Here is a 27933-nt window from a genome sequence, read left to right as displayed (position 1 = left end):
ACAATGCATTCTATAAAATTTATTGGTCCTCCAGAATGTGTATTCTATTTTGACATCTAAAAAACGTCATTACACTGGGCACCGAGCCGTATGAAGTGAAAATATAAGTGCATATTTATGGATATAAGAGCTCAAACTAAATTAGACAGTTTTCATTTCTAACTTCACATCATTTCAGAAATTTTATCACAAGCAAGACATAGAAATTAAACATACATACCGTTAAAACCTACAGATTTTTCTCAATATTTTTGAGCAAAGTCCTTAGCGAATAAAAGAGAACAGGTTGATTGAGGAAGGTGGTATCCTATACGCAGCAGTGTCTTCAAAAAGTCCAACCGTTCACAGTGAAATCTAGGATATGAAAGCAAGGTTTAGGTTGCATCAGCTTGCGGTTCAGGAATCATAGCCACACGTAGGAAACTGTAAATGATGTTCCGATGAACATAGAGAAGAAACCAGGCTTGAGGGAATGATGAACGAAATCGTTGATTGGTCTAAGTGTGTCGTCGAAAACCACGGCGTACTTCAACAAACGTATATATATACATATATATATATATTAGTGGAGTTGCACGTTGATGTTAACAAAAATGTCGCCCTACTATGACAATACTCAGCAATCATATACAGGGTGGTTTTGCTGTCGCTACCGATGTCGTTTTATGCAACCCTCAATTCTATATCTTGCCTTCAAAAACCACGCGCGATATTTTCATATTCTCTCGCTTGGTACGTGCAAACTGTTACTCGTATAGAAAACACGAACAACATCTTTTTAGGAAATTTAATGTAACTACGTTTTGTATTGGGATACTTTTCACTGGAGGCCATGGTTTCGATTTATTCAAGAAAAACGTACAAAAATTACCTTGAAACGCACCTCCATCCCCACACTGATTCCTGACCAGTCACAATTTCTAGTATGTAGTTTGTGGAACTTCCTCCCACTACTAAACAAAGTTTCCAACTACGCGAACTATTCCCGATATTCGCCTTTTATTTCTAATTGCGCTGTTACGGCGCCGGCACAGTCGGTGATTTCGTTAACAGTGTTAATTTAAACGTGCCCGTCAGGGTATGAAATAAAAACGACTTTTGTAAACGTTACGCTAAAACTAATGACGTTGACAATTCGATCCAAACTTAACTCCTACAAGAAGAGCTGTTTCGCAGTCAGAAGGCCTGGCAAATACAGCTACGTAAATGTATGTTTTATGCTGTTAAACTTCACAAAATTGTTTGGTAAAATTTACACAAACGTCGGTTTTACTATTTGTAAGTGCTTGCCTAAACAGGTGGCGTAATAAGGTCACTCAATTTAGGCCAAAGAAGATCAAACGCGTGAAATAATTCGTGCAGTCGCAAATTTTTGTACAGTGGTAGGACGGAGTACCATAAACAACATACTAGAAATGCTGACCGGTCGGGGCTGAGTGGGGTTGGCTTAAATTTCCTGCAACAAGGTTCTGTTCCCTTTTCTTTAGGACTAATAGTTCGCGCTTAGTGACCGAGAGAACATGAAAATCTAGTCATGTATGTCTAAATGTAGATGTTTTAATGATTATCACCCCAAACCATGTACCATATATGTGACGCCCACTTCCTATTTAGCGATAATACAAAATGAACTGCCCATCTCTGAACTTTCTCTACGTCCTCCGTCAAACCTGTCTGGTAATGTTCTCATACCGCGCAGCAGTCTACAGAAACGGCCGGACAAGCGCAATGTATGCAGTGTCCTTAGTAGACTTGTTGCGGCCTCTAAGTGTTATGCTAATAAAACGCTGTCTTCTGTTCACCTTCGCTACAAACTTCTCTATGTGATGGTTTCAATATAAGTTCGTAATCGTAGCACCGTATATTTAGTTGAATCGACAACCTTTAAATTTGTGTCATTTATCGTGTACTCAAACAGAGTTCTTTGTGTTCATGTCGAGGCTTCTCACTTTTTATCCGCTAAAGTGAATTGCCACTTTACTAGCCAGACAGATATCTTGTCTAAATCATTTTGCAATTCGTTTCGATCCTTTGGTTACATTAACAGACGTTAAACGAGAACATCATCTGAAAACAGAGAGGGATGATCATATCGTCTGCTAAACTATTTATATAGATTAAGAATAGCAGAGGACCTGTAACATTTCCGTGTGGAAGCACAGATACCTCTTCGCTTTGACCAGATGACTTCCCGTCGGTATCTAGGAGCTTGACCCATCTGATAAGAGATAACTAATCCAGTGGCACAATTGAGGCGAAACTACAGAGGCACGCAATTTAGTCAGTAGTCGCTTCTGAGGAGCGGTGTAAAAATCTGCTGGGAATACAGAAATATGACCCCAGAACGCGTCACTTATCGCCATATCACTTGCAGGATAGAATCAAATTATTTTAATACGCACTTAGTAATGTCCGAGATTCATTCATTAGCTCAACTTACATCTTGCAAGGCGACATGTTTAAAGCATAGCTGCTTTTAAAAGCTGACAAAGTTTGTCTTCTTACATGGTTTATTGACACAAACTGTTACTTTACTAGTTCAAAATACGCTAGAATGCCATTAGAACATCGCCTTCATCTGTTCTAAGGTTTCTTGTGACAAACACAACTTACCGACTAACTGAAAACTTCAAAAACCGCTTCTCAGTTTCTGAGACACTTTCTCAACCAGCAGTGGTTGAAAAGGCTGCGCCGGGCAGCTAAAACGTTCGGTGTTACAGTTCACTACTGAAAAATGTCGGTCTTTCCCAGTGTCTATACATTGCATGATATCGCATTACGTTGTGATCGATGAAACGCGATAAAAAAGTCGTTTCTGATTTCCTCTTATCGTTGACAGCTGCTGAAGTGGAGGTACAGTTGCATATAAAAATAAGTCTGTAGCTACGATGGACTAGTACCATGTTTGGGATTCAAGTATCACGCATTCCTCTACAGTGGCCGGCTGCGTTTGCAGGTAGAGAACGCCAAGCATACTACCGCGCGCTGCGTATGAAGATGATCTTAAAAGACCACGAATGTTCCCCTAAACGCCTATCAATTTCTGTTCAAGTGATCTAATCTTTTACTGTTGTTATTGTTGCTGCTGCTGGTCTTGTATGTATTACGGTCGTCGATAACATTATTACTGTCACATAATTTGTGCCTTGCATTGTTCAAGTGAAAATTGATGTCAGTAACGATTTTAAGCGAAGTTAGCTGTAAACATTAGCAGTATTACTTCAGAATGATTATTGCAGTTAAACTGGAATATCTCTCTCAAGTAAATTGCTCCTGTATTAGGGATTCTTGACAGATCAGAAATTGTATGCAGAAATGGGAGCCGAATTCCAATACTTATAGTTTAATGTCGACTCGCTCAGCTTTAAAATCTGCATTCATAAAAATATATATTCCTATCTCATTAGTGTTGGATAGTAGATTTTAGGCATATGCTGTCTGCGCACCGAAACAGATACTCGTAAGTAAAATGAAATATTTTAAGATCTTCCCCCAGTAAATATAAGAAAGCCATTCGACCATGGCTATAACAGATAACATCTTGGCTCTGTCTCTTCAGTATAACTCCTAGGCGTATATTTGTATTAATCTGACGTGGGTCTACATCGAAAATAGATCATTTTTTCGCATGTGAGACATTTGATAGGGGTTATTGCTTTCCATGTGAAGAAGGATTTGTAGTTTCTTTGAATGAAAAACACTTTTCTGTCCTCGTTAGCTATATAAATTCCTTCGTCATTATCAGTGGGTTATCATTATAATAACGACTTGGTTGGTTGATTTGGTGGAAGAGACCAAACAGCGAGGTCATCGGTCTCATCGGATTAAGGAAGGAAGTCGGCCGTGCCCTTTCAAAGGAACCATCCGGGCATTTGCCTGAACCGATTTAGGGGAATCCCGGGAAACCTAAATCAGGATGGCCGGACGCGTGATTTTTATTAAGCATAAATGTATACAGGGTGAACCGTAACTCAACTGACAAACTGTCAGAGATGGTAGTATGGGCCGAAACAAGAAAAGAAAAGTCTAACAAACATGGGCTCTAAAATACTACCTTATGAGCTATGGCCATTTATTCATCTTTACTACTCTGAGGCACATCTCTTCTACAAAATCTTTACTTTTTATAATTTGAGATGTGATATGGACAAAAGAAAAGAAAAAATGTACAGTAAAAATGTGCTCCGACTCCATACATTTAGAGCTATGGGCACTGTGAAACACGTCTCTTTTTACTCAGTAACAGTTCATACCTTTTTAGGCAGGCATTTTAGAAGCTATGTTTAATAGCCGTTACTTTCTTGTGTTAGTCTATAGTAGCAGCTCTCAGAGTTTGTCGGTGCTGTTCTTGTTCATCCCGTGTGCATCTCGTGTAGTACCCCTATGTTAGTTCTTAGTGCGTTGTATTATCTGCGGCACTCGTGTTTTATGATCCTGTAAGGAAGTTTTATTGGCAATAAAATAAAATCTGTGACAAGAACTCTTTTACATTTACTGAGTTTCCCTCAAATAGGTAGCTTTCTCGGTTGCTACTGATCTTAGTTGCTTGGCGACAACGAAGTCTCTTTTTTCCCTTCATCACTTATCTGTGCTTGGCAATATTGTTTTTAAAAAAATTCTTTTGGATATTAGACAGCCTCAAAAACGGTGTCGAAATTTTCATCAGAGCTGCCATGCAGTCATGTGACCAACGTGTTCCCTAAGTACGTCAGTCAACCACGTGGGAGGAGGAGCAGGTTAATGTTTAACGTCCCCTCGACAACGAGGTCATTAGAGAGGGATCACAAGCTCGGATTAGGGAAGGATGGAGAAGGAAAGCGACCGTACCCTTTCGAAGGACATTTGCCTTAAGCTATTAAGGGAAACCACGGGAAAAAGTAAATCAGGATGGCGGTCCGCGGATTTGAACCGTTGTCCCTCCGTATACGAGTTCAATGTGCTAACCACTGTGCTACCTCTCTCAGTGTGAGAACAATGGCATGGAAACTTAGTGCTGTTTGCTCGAAAGCTTCCATGAATCCATCAACTAGAGAAAGGGGTGAGCCCAGTATGTCATCAAGATGCTCTTTCAACTACATAAACAAGAGCTCTCAATAGAACAGCCGTCTGCCAAAGAAATTTTACTCATTGAAAAAGCTGCCTCTGGGTCCATGCTGCTGATTCGCTGTTGGCTGCCAGCCACCTGTTATATTAGTACAGTCTTTCTGCAATACCTCCCACTACGCTCGACATATATCCTTTGGACTATCCAATGATGTTCCGGAATAGCGAAGTGGTTTCTCACGTGAGACCCGAAATAGGATGCTGTATATAGGCTTGCAATCTTCAGAATCCAGCAGTTTTGCTTCTTAAAAAGCACCGCTCTAAAGACATTCGAAACATTCATGACGTTTTCGAGTTTTAAAATGACGTGTTCTAATACTCTAAAAGATTTGAGACTAGCATACTTACAGCACTGTTATAATAAACAGTTCTTCCGTGTCTACTTTACTTTCAACCAAAATGACAATATCATCCGCCAACCTTAGTATCGGTATCATTCATCTTTGCACTTCCAGACCTGTTCTTATATTTCATTTCTAGTGTCCATTGCTCCTTCAACAAATATTTTAATCAACGGTAGTGATAAGCTGCCTTCCACGCTTTTTAAGATGAGGTCCACTTAATTGACCCTGAAATACTATTTTCATTTTGGCTTAACGCTGTACAGTGCTCATTCTTCCATTTCTCCACTCTGTCAAGTTCCTCTTTATCATCTGTATTTGACTTAAGCGTTCGTAAAGAGTTCTTTGTGGCTTTCTCTTCAGGGTTCATTTACTTTTAGTGGAGGCCATCGGTCCAGGGAGAACAGAATTTGAGCAGTACTGAGCACTGTATAAACCCCAGTCATGTCCTGATCCATTCGCATTCTCTTCAGACACTGCACAATTATTTCCCTCTTTCGGGCTTTAGGTGTTACGGCATAAGACATATCTGGGAAATATACGAAACAGTATTGGCAATGCTTCGTCCTAAAGGAACAGGAATCCTGTCAGATACCCTCGGATTATTTCTTTTCAGCAGTTTGCGTTCAGGGCAGCCAGTCCATTTACTGAATGTTTTAATTGGCCGAGTCAGTTGCAAAAAAAAAAAAAAAAAAAAAAAAAATTGTGGTGAGGACTATGGGACCAAACTGCTCAGGTCATCTGTCCCTAGGCTTACACACTAATTAAACTAAATTAAACTAACTTACGCTAAGGACAACACACACACCCATGCCCGAAGGAGGGAGGACTCGAACCTCCAACGGGGGGAGCCGCACGAACCGCGACATCACGCCCCAAGACAGCACGGCTACCCCGCGCGGCCAGTCAGTTGTATCAATATTGGGTTTGGCATCAGTAAACGAATTCGTTCATAACATTAGCGGAACTTGCTGACTTTATGTTTCTCAGTGGTTTGCTATTTACAGATCAATCATTTATCATAAGTAAACTTTCGCACATGCTAAATTCTTCGTTTTTACTGTACATATTGGAAAGTAAGTGATCCGCTCTCGCATTGTCAAACCTAGTATGTTGTTGCGGTAATTACGATCTTGGACAAATTTTTGGGAGAACAGGGCTCAAATCCTCGTCCGTGAATACTGATTTAGGCTTCCCGTGACTTTTCTAAATCACCTCGCTTGGGAAGTGGGGTGGCTTCTCCCACAGGACAGCGGCTCGTAGTCTTCTCTGTGCTATCAACAGCGACCAATATTCCTTACTGCAATGAAGATGATTCTTAAAATAGGTATTATTAGATCTCAGGCGTACAGAAGTTATTCTTACGGTCCATGAGCATGAATGCAATATATAATTTTCCTCTTTGAAATCACTAACCATCCTCATTTTAGATACAACAGTATACCAACAGTAAAACAAAAACGATCGAATTCTATAGCTCCAATCAAGGTTTCCATAAAGCTCTTCTTTGTCACAAAGCAAAGTGCATAGCTGCAATTACACTCACGCGTACTCCTCCCTGCTCGCTGTTAACTGACTGTAAGGAACAAAAAGGTCTACGACGCGGACACAAGCTCATTTTGACCGGGCATGAAATGAAAAAAATGAGGAGGAAAACATTTATAATATATTCCATTTTATTTTTTATATTTACTCAACCCGGTTACATCACGGACTTGACACTGTCTCTGATGAATATTTTAAGGCATGGAATCTTTCTTGCATTGAAGTTTCATTAATAATCTAGTGATTACAATAACTTAAATTGTAATAATCGTAAAATGATGAGAGAAAGGAAGATCTCAACCGAATTTAATTATATTGAAGTTTATTTGTTACAATAATATTGAATAGGAACTAGTGATAATAGTAGAAGTTCTACTAATACTGCCATAAATAACGACATAAATAATAATTATTGTTATTATTATTATTATTATTATTATAGTGACAGTGAAAATCTCAAGAAAGAGTGCAAAAGTTATATTATGGCATACACCTTGATAAGAAAGCGAAATTTTGGCATTCTTCCCATAAAAAGACTTTGTAATCTGGGAAAATTTTTTTGTGAATATGCCTAGATACGTGCACTTGTCTGCACGTATCCAGGATAGTTGTGAGTGGATGGTGAAGTATTATCATAATGGAAGGCAGCAAGGGATTCTGTTTGCCGCCGGCCGAAGTGGCCGTGCGGTTCTGGCGCTGCAGTCTGGAACCGCGAGACCGCTACGGTCGCAGGTTCGAATCCTGCCTCGGGCATGGATGTGTGTGATGTCCTTAGGTTAGTTAGGTTTAACTAGTTCTAAGTTCTAGGGGACTAATGACCTCAGCAGTTGAGTCCCATAGTGCTCAGAGCCATTTGAACCATTTTTCTGTTTGCCACAATACAAACTTCGCAGTATATGGCTGGAAAGAGAACGGAATTTCACAACACATTGACGCTTTGACTATAGCTAACTGTGTGAGAAGAAAATATATTTCATAGCAAAAGAAATGGAGAAACAAAGGTGCATAATCAGCACAATTCCCCATTGTAGTAACTTTGGCTCAATCAGAAGTCAACGTTGCCTGCTAGAGCGCCATATTTTACAACAATTCGCTTATAGTTAATATAAATTGTTCGATGGAAACAAGTTTAGTTGTGAAAGAAAAGACCGTATTATGTCATTGTTGGCTAGGGGAAGACGAGGGGTAGTTTCGGACACCTAACCGGAAAGAGTTTTCGTCCTGCACGTAGTGTATGGGAGTTGTGTCTAAAGTGTATTTTTAAGCGTTGGTGGCTGTTACAGTTTTTTGTATAATGTAGTGTCATGTTTCTGTTGCTTGATGATGAGAGAAGGGACTGTGAGAAACCTGGTACTGGCACATACCCTCTTCCTCTCGAACAGAACCAAGGAGAACGCCGGGCTGAACATCTTCACCCGACGGACAGATGACAATCGTCAAAATCACATGCCGTCATTCCATGAGACAGTATGAAGTAAGCCATAATTTAATCCAAGACATTAAAGCACGCACTGGTGGTCTGCAACTGTACGACACCATCTCGATTCCTCTTGTCGGCCAGATACAGGAGGCGAAACTTTCTTCCACAGCTCATTATTCGAACCAGGTATCTCCGAGTTGAGTGCAGTTTCACTAGCGACAGTGGCTACGGAGGCAGCATTGTTTTACTGTAAACAACTGCGACAGTTTAGGTTCAGTAACTGACAGTCCTCATGTACAGAATGGGAAAAATAAAATGGCCCAGAAAATATTTCGACACCTCAAGAAAGGCAATTCAACTTACACCATCTGCCCTGGTAAGTTAGCTTTCCTATTCAAGAGTGGAAATAAGTACGAAGCGCGGTTTAATGCAGGAGTATTAACATTGTCTGTTGAGATAGTCGTGACAATGTATGAGCAATAGCATAAAATCCAATATGCCGACAAATGCAGTCAAATAGTATCGCATTTTGTGTCAGTAGTACAGTATACTACAAGTCATCAACGATTTTGTTGGCAGAGTGTGGAGCTTGGTATAAAAGCAGTCAGATCTATGCCGTGTTAGTATGTGTGTATATCCCTTTAAGGCAGATAAGAAACAGACAACATTAGTGACACTGAATCTTGTTTACATAAACCACGTTGTGACAATGCCATATGGAAAACAGTTGTCACGTGATGGAAAATCAAAAGTTGGTACTTACAGGGAAATGGGACTCCCTAATCGTCAAATTGCCAGAAAGATGAACTGTTCAAGTACAGTGGCTAATAATTTCGTTACATAGGGGCACCATGTGGGCAGAACGGAAAATACGGGCAAAGCATAAAATTATCTGAGTCGTGGAAAGGGTTCCTTTTGGCAAAAGAAGGGCCACAAACGGTTATTCTACTCAGTTCTAGCTGATTTTCAGTTGCCAGTACAACCAGACGTGTATGACAAATTTTGTCACATGACAAACTTCCTGCACTCAAGAAACGACTGCAGAAACTCGCATTTACACTCAAACATAAGCAGGTCACATTATAATTTCCTGAAAAACGTACGTCATGGACTTCAGAATGGGTTAAAATGATCGTCAGTGGTGAGAAAATGTTTAATTAAGATGGCAGTATGGATTTCAATATTATTGGCATGATCTGAGAATACAGTAGCGGGTAAGAATCAGCAGAAGTTTATGTGGTGTAAGCGTTATGATCTGGGCAGCATTCCGCACTAAAGATATATCACGAATTTCTTTGATGAACACTAGAATGAACTCTAATATGTCCACTGAGATGCTGAAGACAGAATTAGTAAGAATGTTTGAGGACCTAGGGGACGAAAGTCTAATGTTTCAACAAGGTAATGCATCTGTGTATGGTTCTCCTAGAACCGAAAAGTGGTTTGATGATAGAGACACGCCTGTCTTGCTGAGACTTACACGTATCCCGAATTTGAAATCTGGGAAAACTATTGTGAAATACTTGCAAGGCGTGTTCATTGCAATGGAAGGCAATTTGATTGCATGTATAAGCGGAAAATAAAGATACGAGAAAAGAATGGGTGACATTTTCACTGCAAGAACTACAAACACTACCAAAATAAGTGCCGAAGAGGACTGTTGAGATAATTTGGTAGAACGGAGGTTGGACAAAGTACTAACAGTGCAATAGGCTAATAGAACAGTGAGTGCCTTTATACCAAATTTCATACGGGAAATTCTAACACCTTATTTTGTTACTCGCATTATGAAAGAAACTTTGTAATTCCGTCATGATTGTTTAACCTCAGCTCGCTCCCAAAGGAGGTTACCCCAGCTTCGGTATACCGCTCGCGGTTTGTCTAACTTCGTTCGAAGTTCATTAATACGATCTTCATTTATACAGATGCCTCTAAGACCAATGACGGTGTCGGGCGTTCTTTTATTGTCGGGGCGCACAGTTTCAAATACCGGCTCCATCGCCATTGTTCGGTCTTCACAACTGAGCTGTTTGCCCTCTGTCAGGCTGTTCTTTACATCCGCCGCCGCCGACATTCTGCTTATGTCATCTGCTCTGATTCCCTGAGCACCATCCAGAGCCTCAGTGATCCGTATCCGGTTCACCCGTTCGTGCACCGGATCCAACGCTCTCTTCAGCAGCTGACGGACGACGGTTCTCCGGTTACCTTTATGTGTGTTCCAGGCCATGTCGGTATCCCTGGGAACGAAGCTGCAGATGCAGCGGCCAAGGCTGCGGTCCTCCAGCCTCGGACAGCTTCTTGTTGTGTGCCTTCATCTGATTTTAGCAGGGTCATTTGTCAGCGCATTTTATCGCTGTGGCATGCCGATTGGTCTACACTTACTGAAAACAAGCTTCGGGCCTTGAAACCACTCCCCACGGCTTGGACGGTCTCTTCACGCCCTTCTCGGCGGGAGGAGGTCGTTTTGGCCCGGTTATGGATTGGACACTGCCGGTTCAGTCATCGCCATCTGCCGACGGCTGCGCCGGCGCCGTTCTGCCCATGTGGGTAATTGCTGACGATACGTCACATTTTAACGTCCGGTCCGAATTTTAATACACTGCGCATTGACCTTGGCCTGCCATGTCCTCTGGATGACATTTTAGCGGATGATTCAGGAGCAGCTGCTCGCGTTCTTCGTTTTATCCACTTGACAAACCTGTCTAAGGACATTTGATTATGCTGTTTTCTTTTACTCCCTTGCCTGTTAATGTGCCCTTTAATAGTGTTGTCCTTTTTAGTTGCTGTTTTAACCTTGTGCCTCGCAGTGCATTCATAACTTAGTTTGGGCGCTAATGACCACTGTAGTTGTGCGCCCTAAAAACCACAAAAAAACCTCGATAGTAATTTAGATACATTGTAAGGTGTCAGGCAAATCTAACACCTTCCACGAAAACCCTCAATGATAGCAAATCCGGCAGTATGTCACATAGCTCCAAATAAATCCTGACATTAAATTAACCAAAGTAATACGATCAACGAGTGAGCAAATGGAATACCACAGACTAACACAAGAACGCCTAAAGGCATGTCATACCTTCCCACCGTGAAACAGACGCAGTTCCGAGGGGAGAAACGAGAACAGATGCCGAGAGCAGAATCGTGTAGGCTAGGAGGTCCTACGATGAGGGACGGACACGCACGTCGCCAGCTGACCGCCAAAACCACCCCCCAGCCCATGTTAAAAGATAGACCCCACCAGAAGAACAGTATAGATCTTACGATAACACTAAAAGGGCCACACCAGCTGCAAGTTTTAGCGTGAGACTTTTTCGCGTCTCTGTTACGTTGCAAACGTTAAAAACATTGCCCCACCACGAAAAGTATAACGTTTCTCATTGGATAGACAGAATTTTGTAGGCAGAGCTTAAGGTTAACATTGAGACCCTGATTGGTCAGTTGAAAACACAGCCAGATAGCTTTTTTTTAAACCAACTTCGGTAAATTGTAGTAAGGAGAAGTTAGGAGAGAGTTGCTTCCGAGACGGCGAGGTGCGTGGAGTTACGCCGCCCGCCGCCCCCTGACGCTGCCTAAACACCGACAAGGTAATGAATGCACGTGATGCCGCATTTTTGAGAGCCTAAGGCTTCACTCAGAACTGCAGAAGTCTCACCTGTTACATCCCCTTTTTGCGTAATACTAGTTTCGATCGTCAATTAAAGCTCATGGTATTCACATTTGCTACGTGAAGTAAAAATCTGAAACGCGATGATTTCTCTGTTAAATAATTATTGAGAAGTCACATCAGCCACTGTAATTTACGACAAGTTATATAAGTAATTATAGATAATTGAGGGTCACTGTACACCATTTTGGTAGTTTTCTCTTTTATGAAACTTAACTTAAATCTAGATTATAGATGTGATATGGCATAGGTCATCCTTCAATCCATTGTAGAACTTGGAAACCCATTCAGGGAATATTCGTTCACATTTTTGTTGAACGCAGTTGGTTTTTATCATCCTGTATTAAAATATTTCCTTTTATCAATAGCGCAATTTATAAACAATGCTTTGTGAGTAGAATAAAATTTACAATGGTAAACTTAACTGCTTTTTCGACGTTATTTTACCAGCTAACTAAAAATAGGAAAACCATGAACCCCTTCCACTAAATTTAGTTAGTATTAAGATTCTTTTACAGGGAATGCAGTGGAGCTGACGCTGAAATCATTAAGTATTTGATTATATCATCGCTAGTCTCACTGAACTCTTCTGAACTCTACATGTCATGTGTGGTCTGGCGTCTCCTTACCAGCAACAGGTCCCAGGTTCAAACTAGTCAATTCCCTAAAAAACACGCTCAGAGCGTCGTTGCGCGAAAGTGGTAGGGAGACATGACTTAGAACAAACAGACACCACGCAGAATGTTAGAACATTTGTGCTTCAGGCACTATACTGTTACTTTCATGGAACCCTGCCATTATACTGATGTCCACTGTTTTAAGGCGAATGAAATATTTTCCCGGCCAGTTTTGCTTTTCCCACCCTGTTGAGTAAGACTTACCATCTAGAAAATATTTGTGACGCGAGATGACAGGGTGGGTGTTACACGTGTGCAGCTACGCTGGCGTTCCTGACGAGCGGGCTGTTCATCGGCTTCAGCTCGCCTATGATCCCGCGGCTGCAGCAGAACACGTCGCACATCGTCATCTCGGCGGACGAGGGCTCGTGGATGGCGTCGGTGGGCATGATCACCACCGTCCCGCCCTCGCTGGTGTCCGCCTGGCTGGTCGACGTGGTCGGCCGGCGACCCATCGTGCTGAGCTGCGCGCTGCCCTTCCTGGGCTCCGCACTCTGGCTGCGCTTCGCCTCCTCCTTCTGGGAGCTGCTCACCGCCGTCATCATCGCCAACCTCGCCATTGGCTTCATCATGCCGGTGCGTGCACCACCTAGTCTCCATCCGAAACATTATTTCACAAGGGGGGTAGAAATTACCCCCATTTTAAACATAATGTACCTTACGTACAGTATTTGATGAAAATTATCCAGACATCTATTCTGGCCATTAGTATCGACTGTGTCTACCTTTATGGCAGCTTGTGGTCTGCTTGGGACACTTCCCATGAGTTGTCTGACTGTCTGTGGAAGAATGGCAGCCCATTCTTCCTCAAAAGTCGAAAGTGGAAAAGGCATTGATGGATCCTGAAAACTGGAGCGAAGCTGACATTCTAACTCAACCCAAAGGTGTTCTGTTGGTTTCATGTCGGGACTCTGGGCCCCAAGTCCATTGAGGTAATGTCATTGTCCACAAAATGTTGCCTCCGACATGATGGCTTATGACAGGGTGCACCCCGAACTGTTCCTTTACTGGATTCAGAGCAAAATAGCAGAAAATGAGTTCGTATCCTTCCACATTCAGCGTTTTGTTAAGTGTAATAAGGAGAACACAGACTATCACGAAAATCACCGCGTAACACCACCTCGTCCGTACTCGCTATTTGCACAAAAGAAAGTTCAAATATGTGTGAAATCTTATGGGACTTAACTGCTAAGGTCATCAGTCCCTAAGCTTACACACTACTTAACCTAAATTATCCTAAGAACAAACACACACGCCCATGCCCGAGGGAGGACTCAAGCCTCCGCCGAGACCAGCCGCACAGTCCATGACTGCAGCGCCTCAGGCCGCTCGGCTAATCCCGCGCGGCACGCTATTGGCACGTGATGGTGGGTGACGACCCCCACGTATTCGTCAGAACCTAAAGCCTTCCATCGCACTGCCACATGACATATCATTATTGATCGCTCCAAATGACTCGTTTCCAGACATCTTCTGTCCAGTGGCGACTCTCTTTAGACTAAAGCTTCGCTTTGCATTTACTACAGAAATATTTTGGCTTACGAAAGGCTGCCCGACTGCTGTACACCATTCTTTTTAACAGCATACACGCATATGCCCTAAAGGACCGTCCGTAGCTGTTTACAACTCAAAACGTATTCCTTCCGCTAATTTCATGCGATTTTTTTCATTCAGCCTCCGCAATGCCCTACTGTCTGGTGAGTCAGTACATGAGTTCCGACTAGTCGTGACTTAGGTGTGATTTTTCGTTCTCGTTTCTACTGCAAGCTCTTTGCTTTCTGTGTTTTGTGAGAAGGTAGCATGGAAAGAAACAAGACAAAAATGTCCACTAAGCAGGCCTCAAGAGCTATGAGAACGTGTTCATCTTCGCTACCATAAAATACATATCTTCTACCGAACAAATGCTCACAGTTCTTAAGGTATGCATTTTTGAGCCTATGTTATCTAAAAAAAATTTTCTTGTTCTGGGCTCTATTACCTCTTCCCACAGTATGACAAGCAAAAATCTCGAGATTTTTGTTCCACGGTATCGAAGATGAGGAGGTGCTCACAGCTCTTAAGAGCCAAAGTTTACAATACTTTTAAGCTTCCAGTGATCCTTCCTCTCATATGCCTGAATACTAATCATTCCTCCTGAGACACCCAGTACACATAGATACTGATAGTAAACTGTTTCCACCAGGAGTGTATTTCCGTCTCGAGGCCTGATGATCTTTCACACTGACTGGAATTATATTACGCTACTGACCATTAAAATTGCTACACCACGCAAAATTGCTACAGACGCGAAATTTAACCGACACGAAGAAGATGCTGTGATATGTAAATGATTAACATTTTAGAGCATTCACACAAGGTTCGCGCCAGTGGCAACACCTTCAACGTGCTGACATGAGAAAAGTTTCCAACTGATTTCTCATACACAAACAGCAGTCGACCGGCGTTGCCTGGTGAAACGTTGTTGTGATGCATCGTATAAGGAGGAGAAATGCGTACCATCACGTTTCCGACTTTGACAAAGGTCAGATTGTAGCCTATCACGATTGCGGTTTATCGTATCGTGACATTGTTGCTCGCGTTGGTCGAGATCCAATGACTGTTAGCAGAATATGGAATCGGTAGGTTCAGGAGGGTAATACGGAACGCCGTGCTGGATCCCAACGGCCTCGTATCACTATCAGTCGAGATGACAGGCTTCTTATCCGCATGACTGTAAGGGATCGTGCAGCCACGTCTCGGTCCCTGAGTCAACAGACGGGGACGTTTGCAAGACAACAACCATCTGCACGAACATTTCGACGACGGTTGCAGCAGCATGGAGTATCAGCCCGGAGACCATGGCTGCGGTTACCCTTCACGCTGCATCACAGACAGGAGCGCCTGCGAAGGTATACTCAACGATGAACCTGGGTACACGAATCGCAAAAGTTCATTTTTTCGGATGAATCCAGTTTCTGTTTACAGCATCATGATGGTCGCATCCGTGTTTGGTGACACCGCGGTGAACGCACATTGGGAGCGTGTATTTTTCATCGCCATACTGGCGTATCACCCGGCGTGATGGTATGGGGTGTCATTGGTTACACGTCTTGGTCACCTCTTGTTCGCATTGACGGCATTTCGAACAGTGGACGTTACATTTCAGATGTGTTGCGACCCGTCCCGTGGCTCTACCCTTCAATCGATCCCTGCGAAACCTTACATTTCAGCAGGATGATGCACGACCGCATGTTGCCGGTCCTGTACGGGCCTTTCTGGATACAGAAAATGTTCGACTGTTGCCCTGGCCAGCACATTCTACAGATCTCTCACCAATTGAAAACGTCTAGCCAATGGTGGCCGGGCAACTGGCTCATCACAATACGCCAGTCACTACTCTTGATGAACTGTGGTATCGTGTTGAAGCTGCATGGGCAGCTGTACCTGTACACGCCATCCAAGCTCTGTTTGACTCAATGCCCAGGCCTATCAAGGCCGTTATTACGGCCAGAGGTGGTTTTTCTGGGTACTGATTTCTCAGGATCTATGCACCCAAATTGCGTGAAAATGTAATCACATGTCAATCCTAGTATAATATATTTGACCAATGAATACTCGTTTATCATCGGCATTTCTTCTTGGTGTAGCAATTTTAATGGCCAGTAGTGTATCATCACCATCTATTTCCAAGAATTAGGTGTTACGGTCACCTGTTTCGGTCCCTATCATCTGTCCATCTCTTACGATGTCTACTTAGTTCTCTCTTTCCAGTCGGCCGCTAAATCGCTATTTTTTGACATTCTATTTACTATCGTTCTATCAATATGATCATTTCATTTCACTGTATTCTCATCTACGTTGTCATTAACTGAAATATTTTTAAAGTTGATTTATGTGCCATTCCTTAGTTTATCCATGAACTTCTTCGCTACTGCCTGCATATGTGATTTTGCTGTTTTTGTTGTTGTTGTCCATGATTCGGAACCACGGACAGGAGTAGCTACACCCATAACTTCATAGAGTCTCATTTTTGTTTCCTTTCTTGTTTGTTTCTCAACGCTCTTCCAAAAGTTACGCAGATAGTTTTAAATTTATTAATTATGTCTTTGTCATAGTTAAAACTAATATGACAACCTACGTAACAAGTGGTATAGATCTACTTGTTTTAAAATTTTCTCATTTATTATTAATTTCAGTCATTCTGGATTCTTTGCTTTGGGAGCCATTTCCTCTGTCTTACTTGCATATATAGTTAAGTTGTAATATGTTGCTTATTGGCTCAATAAATATACTGCTTTTTGTAAATTATGTTCTATTTTCTGTATAATTACGTGGTCATCAGCAAATAAAAATTTAATAACATGCTAGATTCTATTTTAATTCCTAAATGTATTTTAAATTTCTATTACATAACTAAGTAAATTAAATGTAGTGGGTCATAGACTACAAGCCTTGTCGAACACCTTGGTTTATTAAAATATCGTCCGACATTTTAGATCTTGAACTTTTATCTGTTTTATGTTTACCTATAGATTTTTAATGTCCATGAGATGTTTAGGAAAACCGTTTGTGTCTAATATTTTCCACAAAATGGGTCTTTTTACCTTATGAAAGGCTTGCTCGTAATCAATAAATGCTATATACGTTTCAGAGTCCAAATCACTACATTTACCGATGATCTGTCTTATAATAAACATATCATTACACGCACGTCCCTTTTTGAAGTCCGATTCTTATTCTGCAATTACGTGTCAGCAAATATTTGCAGTATCTGATTGGGAATTTTACAGTAAATTTATACCCTGCATCTAGTCAACATATTCCTCTAGGAGTGCCTTTCCCTTTGCTTTTTTTTTTACATATAGAAATAACTTAAGCTGGCTTCCATTCTTCAGCTACGGCTTAGTTATTCCAACACGTACTTAAGTAACGTAGAAAGCAAAATTTTGTGAACCAAACGAAATCCACACAAACTATAAAAATGAATGTGTGTGTGTGTGGGGGGGGGGGGGGGGGGGGGTGAGTAAGTGTGTTTGTGTGTGTGTGTGTGTGTGTGTGTCTGGGTGAGTGAGTGAGTGTGTTTGTGTGTGTGTGTGTGTGTGTGTGTGTGTGTGTGTGTGTGTGTGTGTGTTTTCTATATCTCCACCTTAACCACTTGACGGATTTCAACAAAACGTGGAACACATATCCGTTACGGTAGGCAACGGTTGATGTGGAGGTAAGGACGACCTACCTATCAGAGATCAGGAGATAGGACGTCATAAACAATGAGACGCGTGAAAATCCGCCGTATCACGCATGACATTTAAACGTCTTACTTCTCTGCTACAAACTGTATTCGCAATAAATTCTGTGGGAAGTAATCAATTAATTCCCCTAAATGCACCTACAAAAATATATCACTGTACCGCTTACAGTTCAGGAGATGAGACGACATGGACACTGAGATGCGTGAAAAACTGTCGCATCATCCATCACATTTAAGTTCATTATTTCTTTTCTACTAAACCTTTTCGCAACACATTTTTCAGACAGCATCCACATACACCGTTGAGTGTACCTGCACAAATATAGTATTGCGCGCTACACAGTTCGAGAAAAATAGTGTACTATACACTGGAATTCACGAAAAAAACACCGCATCACGCATGAAGTTTAAATACACTTATTAATTACCACTAAGAGATTCCCTCAGTCGACTCAGCTAAAGTAAATCCCTGACACGTGGCAGCACTTTTGACAGTCTTCAACTGCGAATCTCAAACGGCTGTGGGCGGTAACGATAGCCGTGCATACAGCTGAGAAGAAACGTTGCCATACCGACAATTACAAAATCACGTTGTAGGCTAGTGTGCTTATACATTATACATATTTTTTGTATGACTGTTTCATGATTTCAAAAGTATAATACGAGTACATAGAGATGTGACTTTTTGTTTTTGGTTTTTTTTTTCCTAATAGAAGATTGGCAAAATGAATATCCAAGCAACGATGGGCTTGTCAGCCAGAATTACTATTAAGGCTCATGAATGAAAATTAAACTGAAAACCTATTTTACCTACAGGTGATTCCGTCGTACTTAGTGGAGATAGCGGAGGACCGCGTCAGAGGAATGCTGATCACGCTCTTCACACTGATGGGCGGGACAGGCTCGTTCCTGATGATGATCGTAGGTTCCTACCTGCCTTACTTCGCGGTGACCGAGTTCATCATGCCGTGGCCCGTCGTATTCGTGGCGATATTCTGGTGGATGCCGGAGAGCCCTTACTTCCTGGTTGCCAAGCACCGGACAGAGGCGGCCAAGACGGCGGTGATGAGGCTGCGCGGGAAGAACTCGGAGAAGGACGTGAGCGCCGAGCTGGACGCCATCCAGAAGGCCGTCGACGACCGCAGCAAGAACGAGATCAGCGTCGCCGACTCCTTCCGAGCCCTGCGGAGAGACCCCGGGGCTCGCCGTGCTGTGGCGGTGAGTCTGGCGCTCCCCATCTCTCTGTACGGAGGGGGCCATCTGTTTCGGGTTTCAAAGCGTTACAGCCATCTCATTCTGTGGAAACGAAACGTAACGAGCTTTCTGTCGGATATGTTCAATTTCAAAATAAGTACTGCACGCTCATGAACGTTACTTTCAGACTTTCTGTTGTAAATTTTAACATTTTTTGCTACAAATAATAGTGCTTCATCTCCGTATCAAAATCTATAGGTTTTATACGTGAGGCACTGAGGCTGACGAGGAGAACACGGCAAGTGCCATAACCCGATTTCCCACAAACTTCGCTCAATGGAAGAGGGGTGAAAATAAGTGAACACGTCCTGCTTGTAGGTACAAACTCGCCGTTTCTGAGAAAATGACAGCCAAACTTTTCTAGTTTCGCTATGTACCTACTACCGGATAAATAGTTCAGCAGAAATGGTGGCGCAGTGACTAGTGCCTCTGCTTCACAATTTTCGGTCCCACATTAGAACCTGATTGTTACTTTTTTTGTTATTTGTTTATCCATCCATGTCCGTAGAATATTAATACAGGAATGCTTTCCAGAGTACATTGAAATAACGTTGTCCTTATTCGTCTACTACTGTTTTCGGTGAAATTCCTGTAGTGTATCGTGATACATAATCAATGACGAGCGCCAGTGATCTGTTATGATTGGTTTTCTGCGAAATTATTGCCAACGTATGAAATCTTCGGTAATATAACAGCGCCTTTTTTCCCAAGTGTGATTTATACGAAGAAATGTCACTGTGCCAAACCTATCTTCGGGCTATGCTCATGCTGTTTCGATTTTCTATGTTCTGTATGTTTCTATGATCGGTATCATCCAAGGACATGCAAAAAATCTTCCTGAAGAGTAAACATAAGAATAAAATAAAAGAACTGATACAATACTTGATATAAGAATGAAATATCAGAATATGATAATTTAAATAGACTCTAACCTTTGAAAATATCATACACACATACATTAAACTGCAAAAGTGTGACACTTACTGTGGAACCTAATCATAAATTTACAATTGATGTAACGCCCTTGTATCGCCTTATTTCATAAGAAACATTCTTGTAGTCACTTTTTACATACATGGGTAGATAAATGAAAAAAATTAATAAGTTAAATAAATAAAAACAAGAATCGGGTTTCAAAGACGGGGCGCTACAAGACATCTAAACTATCTTGACAATCAGAAACGGTCTACGGACAAACCAACACAAGTGTTCGCTTGTTTTGACTCCTCTTCCACTGCGCAAAACTTACGGGAAATCGGATTATACCGTGTTCTCCTTCTGACTATCAGAGTCTTTCCATTTTGCATTTGTAGCGTACAGTTCCGGTAGTCACAAACGTGACATTAATCATCATCCGACATAAGTGAACTGTCGCGAACGCCGGGCAGAGCGGCGACCGCGAGAGAATATTGGTCGCCAGCGGCTGAATTGTCCAACGTGAGCGCACACGCGTGGGGCATCGTGCGAAGCACAATGGGATGAAACAAATGCGATGAATCAGTTTCTATTTTTTCTTGAAGTGGACGGGGTTTGCGGTCTGCGCTTCAAGTGTGAAATTTTCGTCAGGTTTCAGGCCCACATACAATATCGTAGATATTAACGTCTACGAGGTCACACTGTTCTTCTTAGACGAGATATTAAATGATGTCTAAGAAAGTTTGTCGTTCAATCTAAAAAAGCAATAGTTAATTCCTTATCTCGACATAAAAAAACGTTTTGAGTATTACTGATACAGAAAAATACTCCCAGCTTTGTTTGCTATCATTTTCAAAAAAAAATTGTTTCGAAACTTTTAGCTGTTTATGAAATATGATGTGCGTCAAGATCACACGAGTCACGTTGCATACAGCCAAAGTGGACCCTCCTCTACGTTTAAACCAATATTTGGAAAATACAGAGTGCACTGCTCTGCTCTCAGCCTTACATACAGTTTCGATAAATCCCACTCACACCAACGTATGGTGCAAACAGCACCATACCTGATTTATCCCTACACAGGCACAGAAATTTGTTACTACGATGTACTTAAATTTCGATACAGCACACTAGCTATGACAAATAACGAGAATAAATTCAGCCCTTCATTGCACATGAGTCAGATGCGAAAGAATTAAGTTTTTTCGACGAATAGTTTTCATACAGTCGGATAGCAGCTGGCACATCCGCTCAATCACTTCATCGACAATCCGTACAGGTACAGGAACCAGTTTTTACCACCGCTGTACAGAAATAGGTGCACATAACATACTTCTGCAGCCGGAATTCTGGCACCTCTATACACAACATCAACACTGGATTATGGATATGTGTCGGAGTGTAGTATGGTCCAATGAATCTTGGTCTCAGCTGTGTTGAGACAATCAGCGCATGAGAGTGCAACGTACGTTCCGTGAGCTTATGGATCATGCATGTCATCAAGATTGTACCCAGGCTGCCAGTGAGAGTTTTCAGCTGGGTTGCGTCCATACGGATGCAATTAGGACCGACTGCCAAGCTGCAAGAACCAATGTCAGACACACGTCATGTGAACAGTCTAGCAGATCATTTGCATTCCTTTGTGACTTTATGATACCCTGACGGAGATGCTATGTTTTGAATAGGACAATGCAGGATCTCACTAATTTTTGGTAGCAGATAATTTGCATTCCTTTGTGGCTTTACGATGCCCGGCCGCTATTACCGAGCGGTTCTAGACGCTTCAGTCCGGAACTGCGCTGCTTGAACGGTCGCAGGTTTGAATCCTGCCTCGGGCATGGATATGTGAGATGTCCTTAGGTTAGTTAGGTATAAATAGTTCTAGGTCTAAGGGACTAATGACCTCAGATGTTAAGTCCCATAGTGCTTAGAGCCATTTGAACCATTTTTGATGGAGATGCTATGTTTGAATAGGACAATGGTTCAAATGGTTCAAATGGCTCTGAGCACTATGGGACTTAACTTCTGAGGTCATCAGTCCCCTAGAACTTAGAACTACTTAAACCTAACTAGCCTAAGGACATCACACACATCCATACGCGAGGCAGGATTCGAACCTGCGACCGTAGTGGTCCCGCGGTTCCGGACTGTAGCGCCTAGAACCGCACGGCCACCACGGCCGGCAATAGGACAATGCAGGATGTCACTAATTTTTGGTTCAAAGCACATGGATTGACGAACACTCCAGTGAATGCGGAGCCGTGGCTTAATGCCCCTTGGTTGTCACCTTAACCCAGTCAATCTTTTATGGGATGCTGTTGATACGTATGTTAAATGAATCTAACACCAACTACACCGGAACAATTTTGAGTGATACTGGAAGATACGTGGACAAATTTCGACATAACGATTCCAACATCTCGTAGATTCCGTGCCTGACGTTTTATAGCAGTTTAAGGGCTCACACAATAGTGACTCGCTATCTGCATGACATCCAGTGCTTCCTAATGACTTTTGAACAGTCAGTGTAGTGCAGTGTAAAGGATTCTATTGGTCAAAAAATTAGAGCCATTGGAAGACTGAAGCTAGAGTGAACGTTTGCGTTGGCAGGTGACGTTGACGTTCATGGTGCTGCTGGCCCTGAACGGCAGTGCGGCCATTAGCGCGTACTCGACGCAGATCTTCCTGACTAGCGGCAGCACGCTGGACGCGAGTGTGTCGGCCATCGTGCTGCTGAGCGTGCAGCTGTTCTTCTCGATCGTGGCGACGCTGCTGGTGGACCGCGCCGGCCGCCGGCCCATGCTGCTCTTCTCGTTCGCGGGCTGCACCATCGCCATGGCTGTGATCGGCGTCTACTTTTACCTGGCTGAGTACGGCTCCCAGGAGGTGGTCAACAGCCTCTTCTGGCTGCCACTCGCGACGCTGCTCTTGTACTATGTAAGCAAGTCCCTACAGTATGTTCTACACTTCACCACACGTAGTTACACCTGACTGACGGAAAACATTGCACACCAAAAAATAAATAATTTAGAATAATGAAATTTCTGGAACACGTTAGTCTAGATACCATATTTAAGTGATTACCATTGCAAGATCAAAGGTTAATGTAAGCGCGAGATTAGTCATTGCAAATGTGAAATACTGGTACATTAAAAACTGTAAATGTCGTGTGACTAGGGCATTCCGTCGGATAGACAGTTCGCCGGGTGCTAGTCTTTCGATTTGACGCCACTTCGGCTACTTGAGCGTCGATGAGGATGAAATGATGATGATTAGGACAACACAACACCCAGTACCTGAGCGGAGAAAATCTTAGACCCAGCCAGGAATCTACCCCCGGGACCTTAGGATTGACGTTCTGTCGCGCAGACCACTCAGCTCCCGGGGGCGGACACTGGTACGTTAATAACGAGTGTAAACATCCGGAATTTTGAATGCAAACGTGCATGCATTGTGCTGTACAGGTGACGGAGGTCAGTTTGCGGGATGGAGTTCCATATTTGTAGCAGTTGGTCGGTCAACACAGGGATGGTTAATACCATTTAGGAATGACACTGGAGTTATCGTCCGAGGATGTCCCCTACGTCTGGTGAACAAGCAGGCCAAGGCAACATGTGGTCCCTCTGTAGAGCATGTTGGGCTAAAAAGCGGCATATGGGCCAGCGTTATCCTGTTGGAAAACACCTCCTGGAGCGCTGTTCGCGAACGGCAGGACATCACGAAGAATCACCAGACTGACGTACAAATTAGTCAAGGTGCATAGGATAAGGACAAGAGTACTCCTGTTGTCATTCGAAATCGCAGGCCCGGACCATCACTCCAGGTGTAGATTCAATGTATCTAGCACGTTGACAGGTCAGTTGCAGGCCCTCAACTAGTCTTGTGACCAATACACGGCTATCACTGGCTCCGAGGCAGAACTGGGAACCAGATTTCATCAGAAAAGACAACAGATGTCCCCTCTACCCTCCAATGAGCTCTCTCTTGACGCCACTGAAGTCGCATATAGCGGTGGTTAGAGATCAATGGAATGCACGCTACAGGGTTTCTAGTCCGGAGCTGTCCTTGAAGTAATCTGTTTGTAGTTGTTTGTTGTGTCGCTGTAGTGCAAACTGCCACTCTTATTGCTGCTGCAGATGCACTACGATGCGGCAGAGCCTTACGCCAAACACGGTGGTCTTCCCTCTTGGTAGTGTCACGTGGCCGTCCGGAGCCCGGTCTTCTTGAGACCATACATTCTCGTGATCACCGTAGTGACTACAGTCGTGTCAAATCTTTCTGTAGTATAGCAGAAGAAAAATCTAGCTTCTCGTAGCCCTACTACACGACTTCGTTCAAACTCACTGAGGTGTTGATAATGACATCTTTGTCGCCTTGACTGACATCAGCTCATCACGGCCAGTCTCAAAGGTAACTAGCACTCAAGGCCTTTACTGTGTGTATTTAAAGCAGACCTGCTTTTCATCCTCATAGTGTCGCTACTAGCGCCACTGTTAAGCGACTGTCGCAAAATTCGAGCAAACACCAACTTTGAGAAGTGTAAATACGCCTACGAACTTTCGGATATATCCCACAACTTCTTGGTGTTGCTATTATTTTTTTGGACAGTGTATATCTACACAAGCACTTTTACAGTTATAATGGAGGATACTTTTGATACCATAATCTGTTCCTCCCTTCCCTGTTCCATTCGCGAACGTCGTGTGGGAAGAACAGTCATCGATAAACATCCGTGTGAGTTCTGCTCCTTTTGATTTTCTGGTCGTACTCACATCGCAAAACGTATATGGGAGAAAGTAACATGTTTCCCAATTATTCTTTAGTGTACGCCTCTGGACATTCCAGATACGAATTAAATTACACACTGCAGTTGTACAATATCGTGAACATAGTTATTTTGTCGCATTTTACAATAATGCACAATTTCGTCTTCCACACTTATCGGTAAACTCAATTTGTTCTCAAGAAAGATTCATTGAGTTAGTGGTATCAGGGGCGATCAAAAATTTTCTCTTTGAAGGCGTTGCTGCAGCGTAAACGCAATGTAGTATATAAGCATCGACATGTAGGCTTGGGATCACGAGGGCTGTTCGGAAAGTAAGTTCGATAGGTCACGAAATGGAAACATATGTAAAAATAAAAAAAGAAATCTTTCATTTGCAACAGTTAGCTACACCTCCCACCTATTTCTCTATGCAATCGCCACTCCGATTTAGACAATTGCCGTAGCATTGAACCAACTTCACTACACCCTCATTGTGGAAGGCATCCTCCTGTGTTTTCCCCCAATCTCAAAGCTAGTCTACAGCTCGTAGTCTGTAACAAAACTTTGTCTTCATAGCCAGCGGTTCATGTGAGCAGAGATGAAACTCAGGGGGAGCCAATTACGGGTTGTATTGTGCCTGATCAAACCCACTTCCCATTGAAAACGCTGCAGGAGCATCTTTATTACCACTGCAGACCTCGGCAGAGAACTGTCAGAAAGAAGGAAACGCCTGACAGTTACGTTATGCGGTATGCATGACATCAGACGAAATTTCTCAGCAGGCCTTCATAGTTGGTGGGAGACTCTATTTTCTAGGCATCATTACATGCTCACTGTGCGCTCAAAACTGAAAAGAGCGACGTGACGTTATCGACAGGCATACTAGACAAGCTTCCCAACACGTCTGTGCAAAGCTTCACCGGATTTTCACAGTGGTTTTGATTTCGCGCCTGATCCCACTTTACATTCCAATTATCTCTCGTAATATTCATGTCTATCCGTCGTGTAAGTGGTTAATGCGGAAACATGAACTGGGGCGACGTTATTACCAAGTGTGTCCAAACAGGACCAGTATGCTGTTACTCTTTTCTCGGCTTTCGAAGACAAACACCGGTGGACATAGATTGGAGAATGAAGAATGTGTATGGAGTACCATGTCCGTCGAAAAGCAGCATTGTAGAATGGTGCGTCAACTTCCGTTCAGTTCGTGATTCGACACAAGACGCCAGTCGATTTGTGGAGCCAGCCTCAAATGGGACACTCAAGTGGGAGACATTCGAGTCCCCACTCTTTAGTCCTGATCCCTGTCCGTGCGATTGTCATGCCTTCGGTCCCTTAAAAAAGACCCTGAAGTGTCAACGTTCCAGTTGGACGAGAGTTTGCAGCAGAGAATTACAGACTGCTTCACGCAGTATGACACGTTGTTTTTCAAAACAGGTACCTTCGACCTGGTCCATTAGTCGGACGATTTCCTCAATGCTCATGGTGATCTTTTTCCTCCATGCTCATGACGATTTTTCCTGACTGGTGTTCCCATTCAGGACTGTACAGCCTACAAACAGAAACTTTTTGATAGATACTTAGAGATGATCTATATGATAGTAAACTGAGCAGCACAGAAACGTGGTATAATGATCTGTGTTACTTAGTGGAATATCGGTATCAGTAAGTATAGGTCACCATGGGGCATCTATCATCGTTTGCTACTTTTTTTGGGCAGCAGCAGTTAAGTAAAGTGGTACCACTCGAACTGACGTTCCTTCTATCTTTCTTACAGATATCCTTTAACGTCGGAGCGAATGCACTGCTGTGGGTGCTGATCAACGAGCTGGTGCCCTCGTCGGTGCGCGGACTGTGCAACTCCACATTCAGCGTCCTCAACTCCGTGCTGACCTTCAGCATCACCAAGCTGTTCCAGGTGGTCGGCGACTCGCTCGGGTCGTTCGTGCCGTTTTGGTTTTTCTCGGTCTTCTGCCTGCTGGGACTCATCTTCACCTGGTTCTTCATCCCAGAAACTAAGGGCCGTTCTCTGGAAGACATAAAGGAGGAGATGGATACTAAAGCGGCTGGCACCAAAGAGTCTGCAGAAAAGGCATAAGTCAGCAACATTAACATCGGAACTGAAGAGAAAACAAATGTTCCGTGGTACGTGTCTACCGGTAGCGAGAAGACAATTGGCTGACAAGCGGTAGACTCTTCCAGAAGACCGAATTTTAGACGGTCAGCATGAGAGCGATGTGTTTTCTGAAACTCGAAGTAGAGATCATCAACAATGTTATGAATCTAATGTGTAGTACCTTGTGGACATAGACTATCACAACGTTGCGCTCACTGGTTTCAGAGACATAATTTATTTATTTGGTCTCCACGAACGGCAGTTCTGACCGTGTGTTTCATTAATAAAAACTGTATGTATGTGTGTGCTGCTTCCATAATGGAGTAGCTATCAAGAATCTCAAACGAATAAGCATTTTGTTTTTATTCTCGAACTGAGTGTACTAAAGCAAGACATATCAGTATATACATAGGCTGACGCGTAACAGTTTTATATCCCACTGTGTTGTTGGACACTCTTGCTGCAGTACTTTCGCTCGATTATTTTGTCTGATGATAAATGGTGTGTATCTATATGTACCAACTGAAATGTTTAAAAATAAAAAAATAATTAGAAAACAAAATATTTCATTATGCCACTACTGCCTTAACACCATGGACTGCCTGTGAGCAGAACAATAAGAATCAAACCATCATGTTGAGCCGGCCGCTGTCGCCGAGCGGTTCTAGGCGCTTCAGCTCGGAACCTCGCTGCTGCTACGGTCGGAGGTTCGAATCCTGCCTCGGGCATGGCTGTATGTGATGTCCTTAGGTTAGTTAGGTTTGAGTAGTTCTAAGTTCTAGGGGACTGATGACCTCAGATGTTAAGTCCTATACTGCTTAGAACCATTTTTTATCATGTTGACAACAACAACGACAAGTCCCATACAGCTAACCCTAATTTGTCATTGGGGTCTTTCTTAGCTGT

General features: G+C 42.8%; 1 protein-coding gene across 1 annotated transcript; it reads left to right on the top strand.

The window, feature by feature from the left end:
* Positions 1–2919: 2919 nt before the first annotated feature.
* LOC124613946 (facilitated trehalose transporter Tret1-like) lies at positions 2920–27541 on the top strand. The gene is made up of 5 exons (XM_047142708.1): positions 2920–2956; positions 13010–13326; positions 18794–19195; positions 22757–23083; positions 26689–27541. Exons 2-5 carry the CDS (start codon positions 13060–13062, stop codon positions 27007–27009), a joined length of 1317 nt encoding a protein of 438 aa, XP_046998664.1. The 5' UTR covers positions 2920–2956; positions 13010–13059; the 3' UTR covers positions 27010–27541.
* Positions 27542–27933: the final 392 nt, after the last annotated feature.

This window comes from Schistocerca americana, chromosome 4 (genome assembly GCF_021461395.2).
Source record: "Schistocerca americana isolate TAMUIC-IGC-003095 chromosome 4, iqSchAmer2.1, whole genome shotgun sequence".
NCBI classification, from domain to species: domain Eukaryota; kingdom Metazoa; phylum Arthropoda; class Insecta; order Orthoptera; family Acrididae; genus Schistocerca; species Schistocerca americana.
The sequence above is the reverse complement of the archived record's forward strand: the minus strand, read 5'-3'. Positions and strand labels throughout refer to the sequence as shown.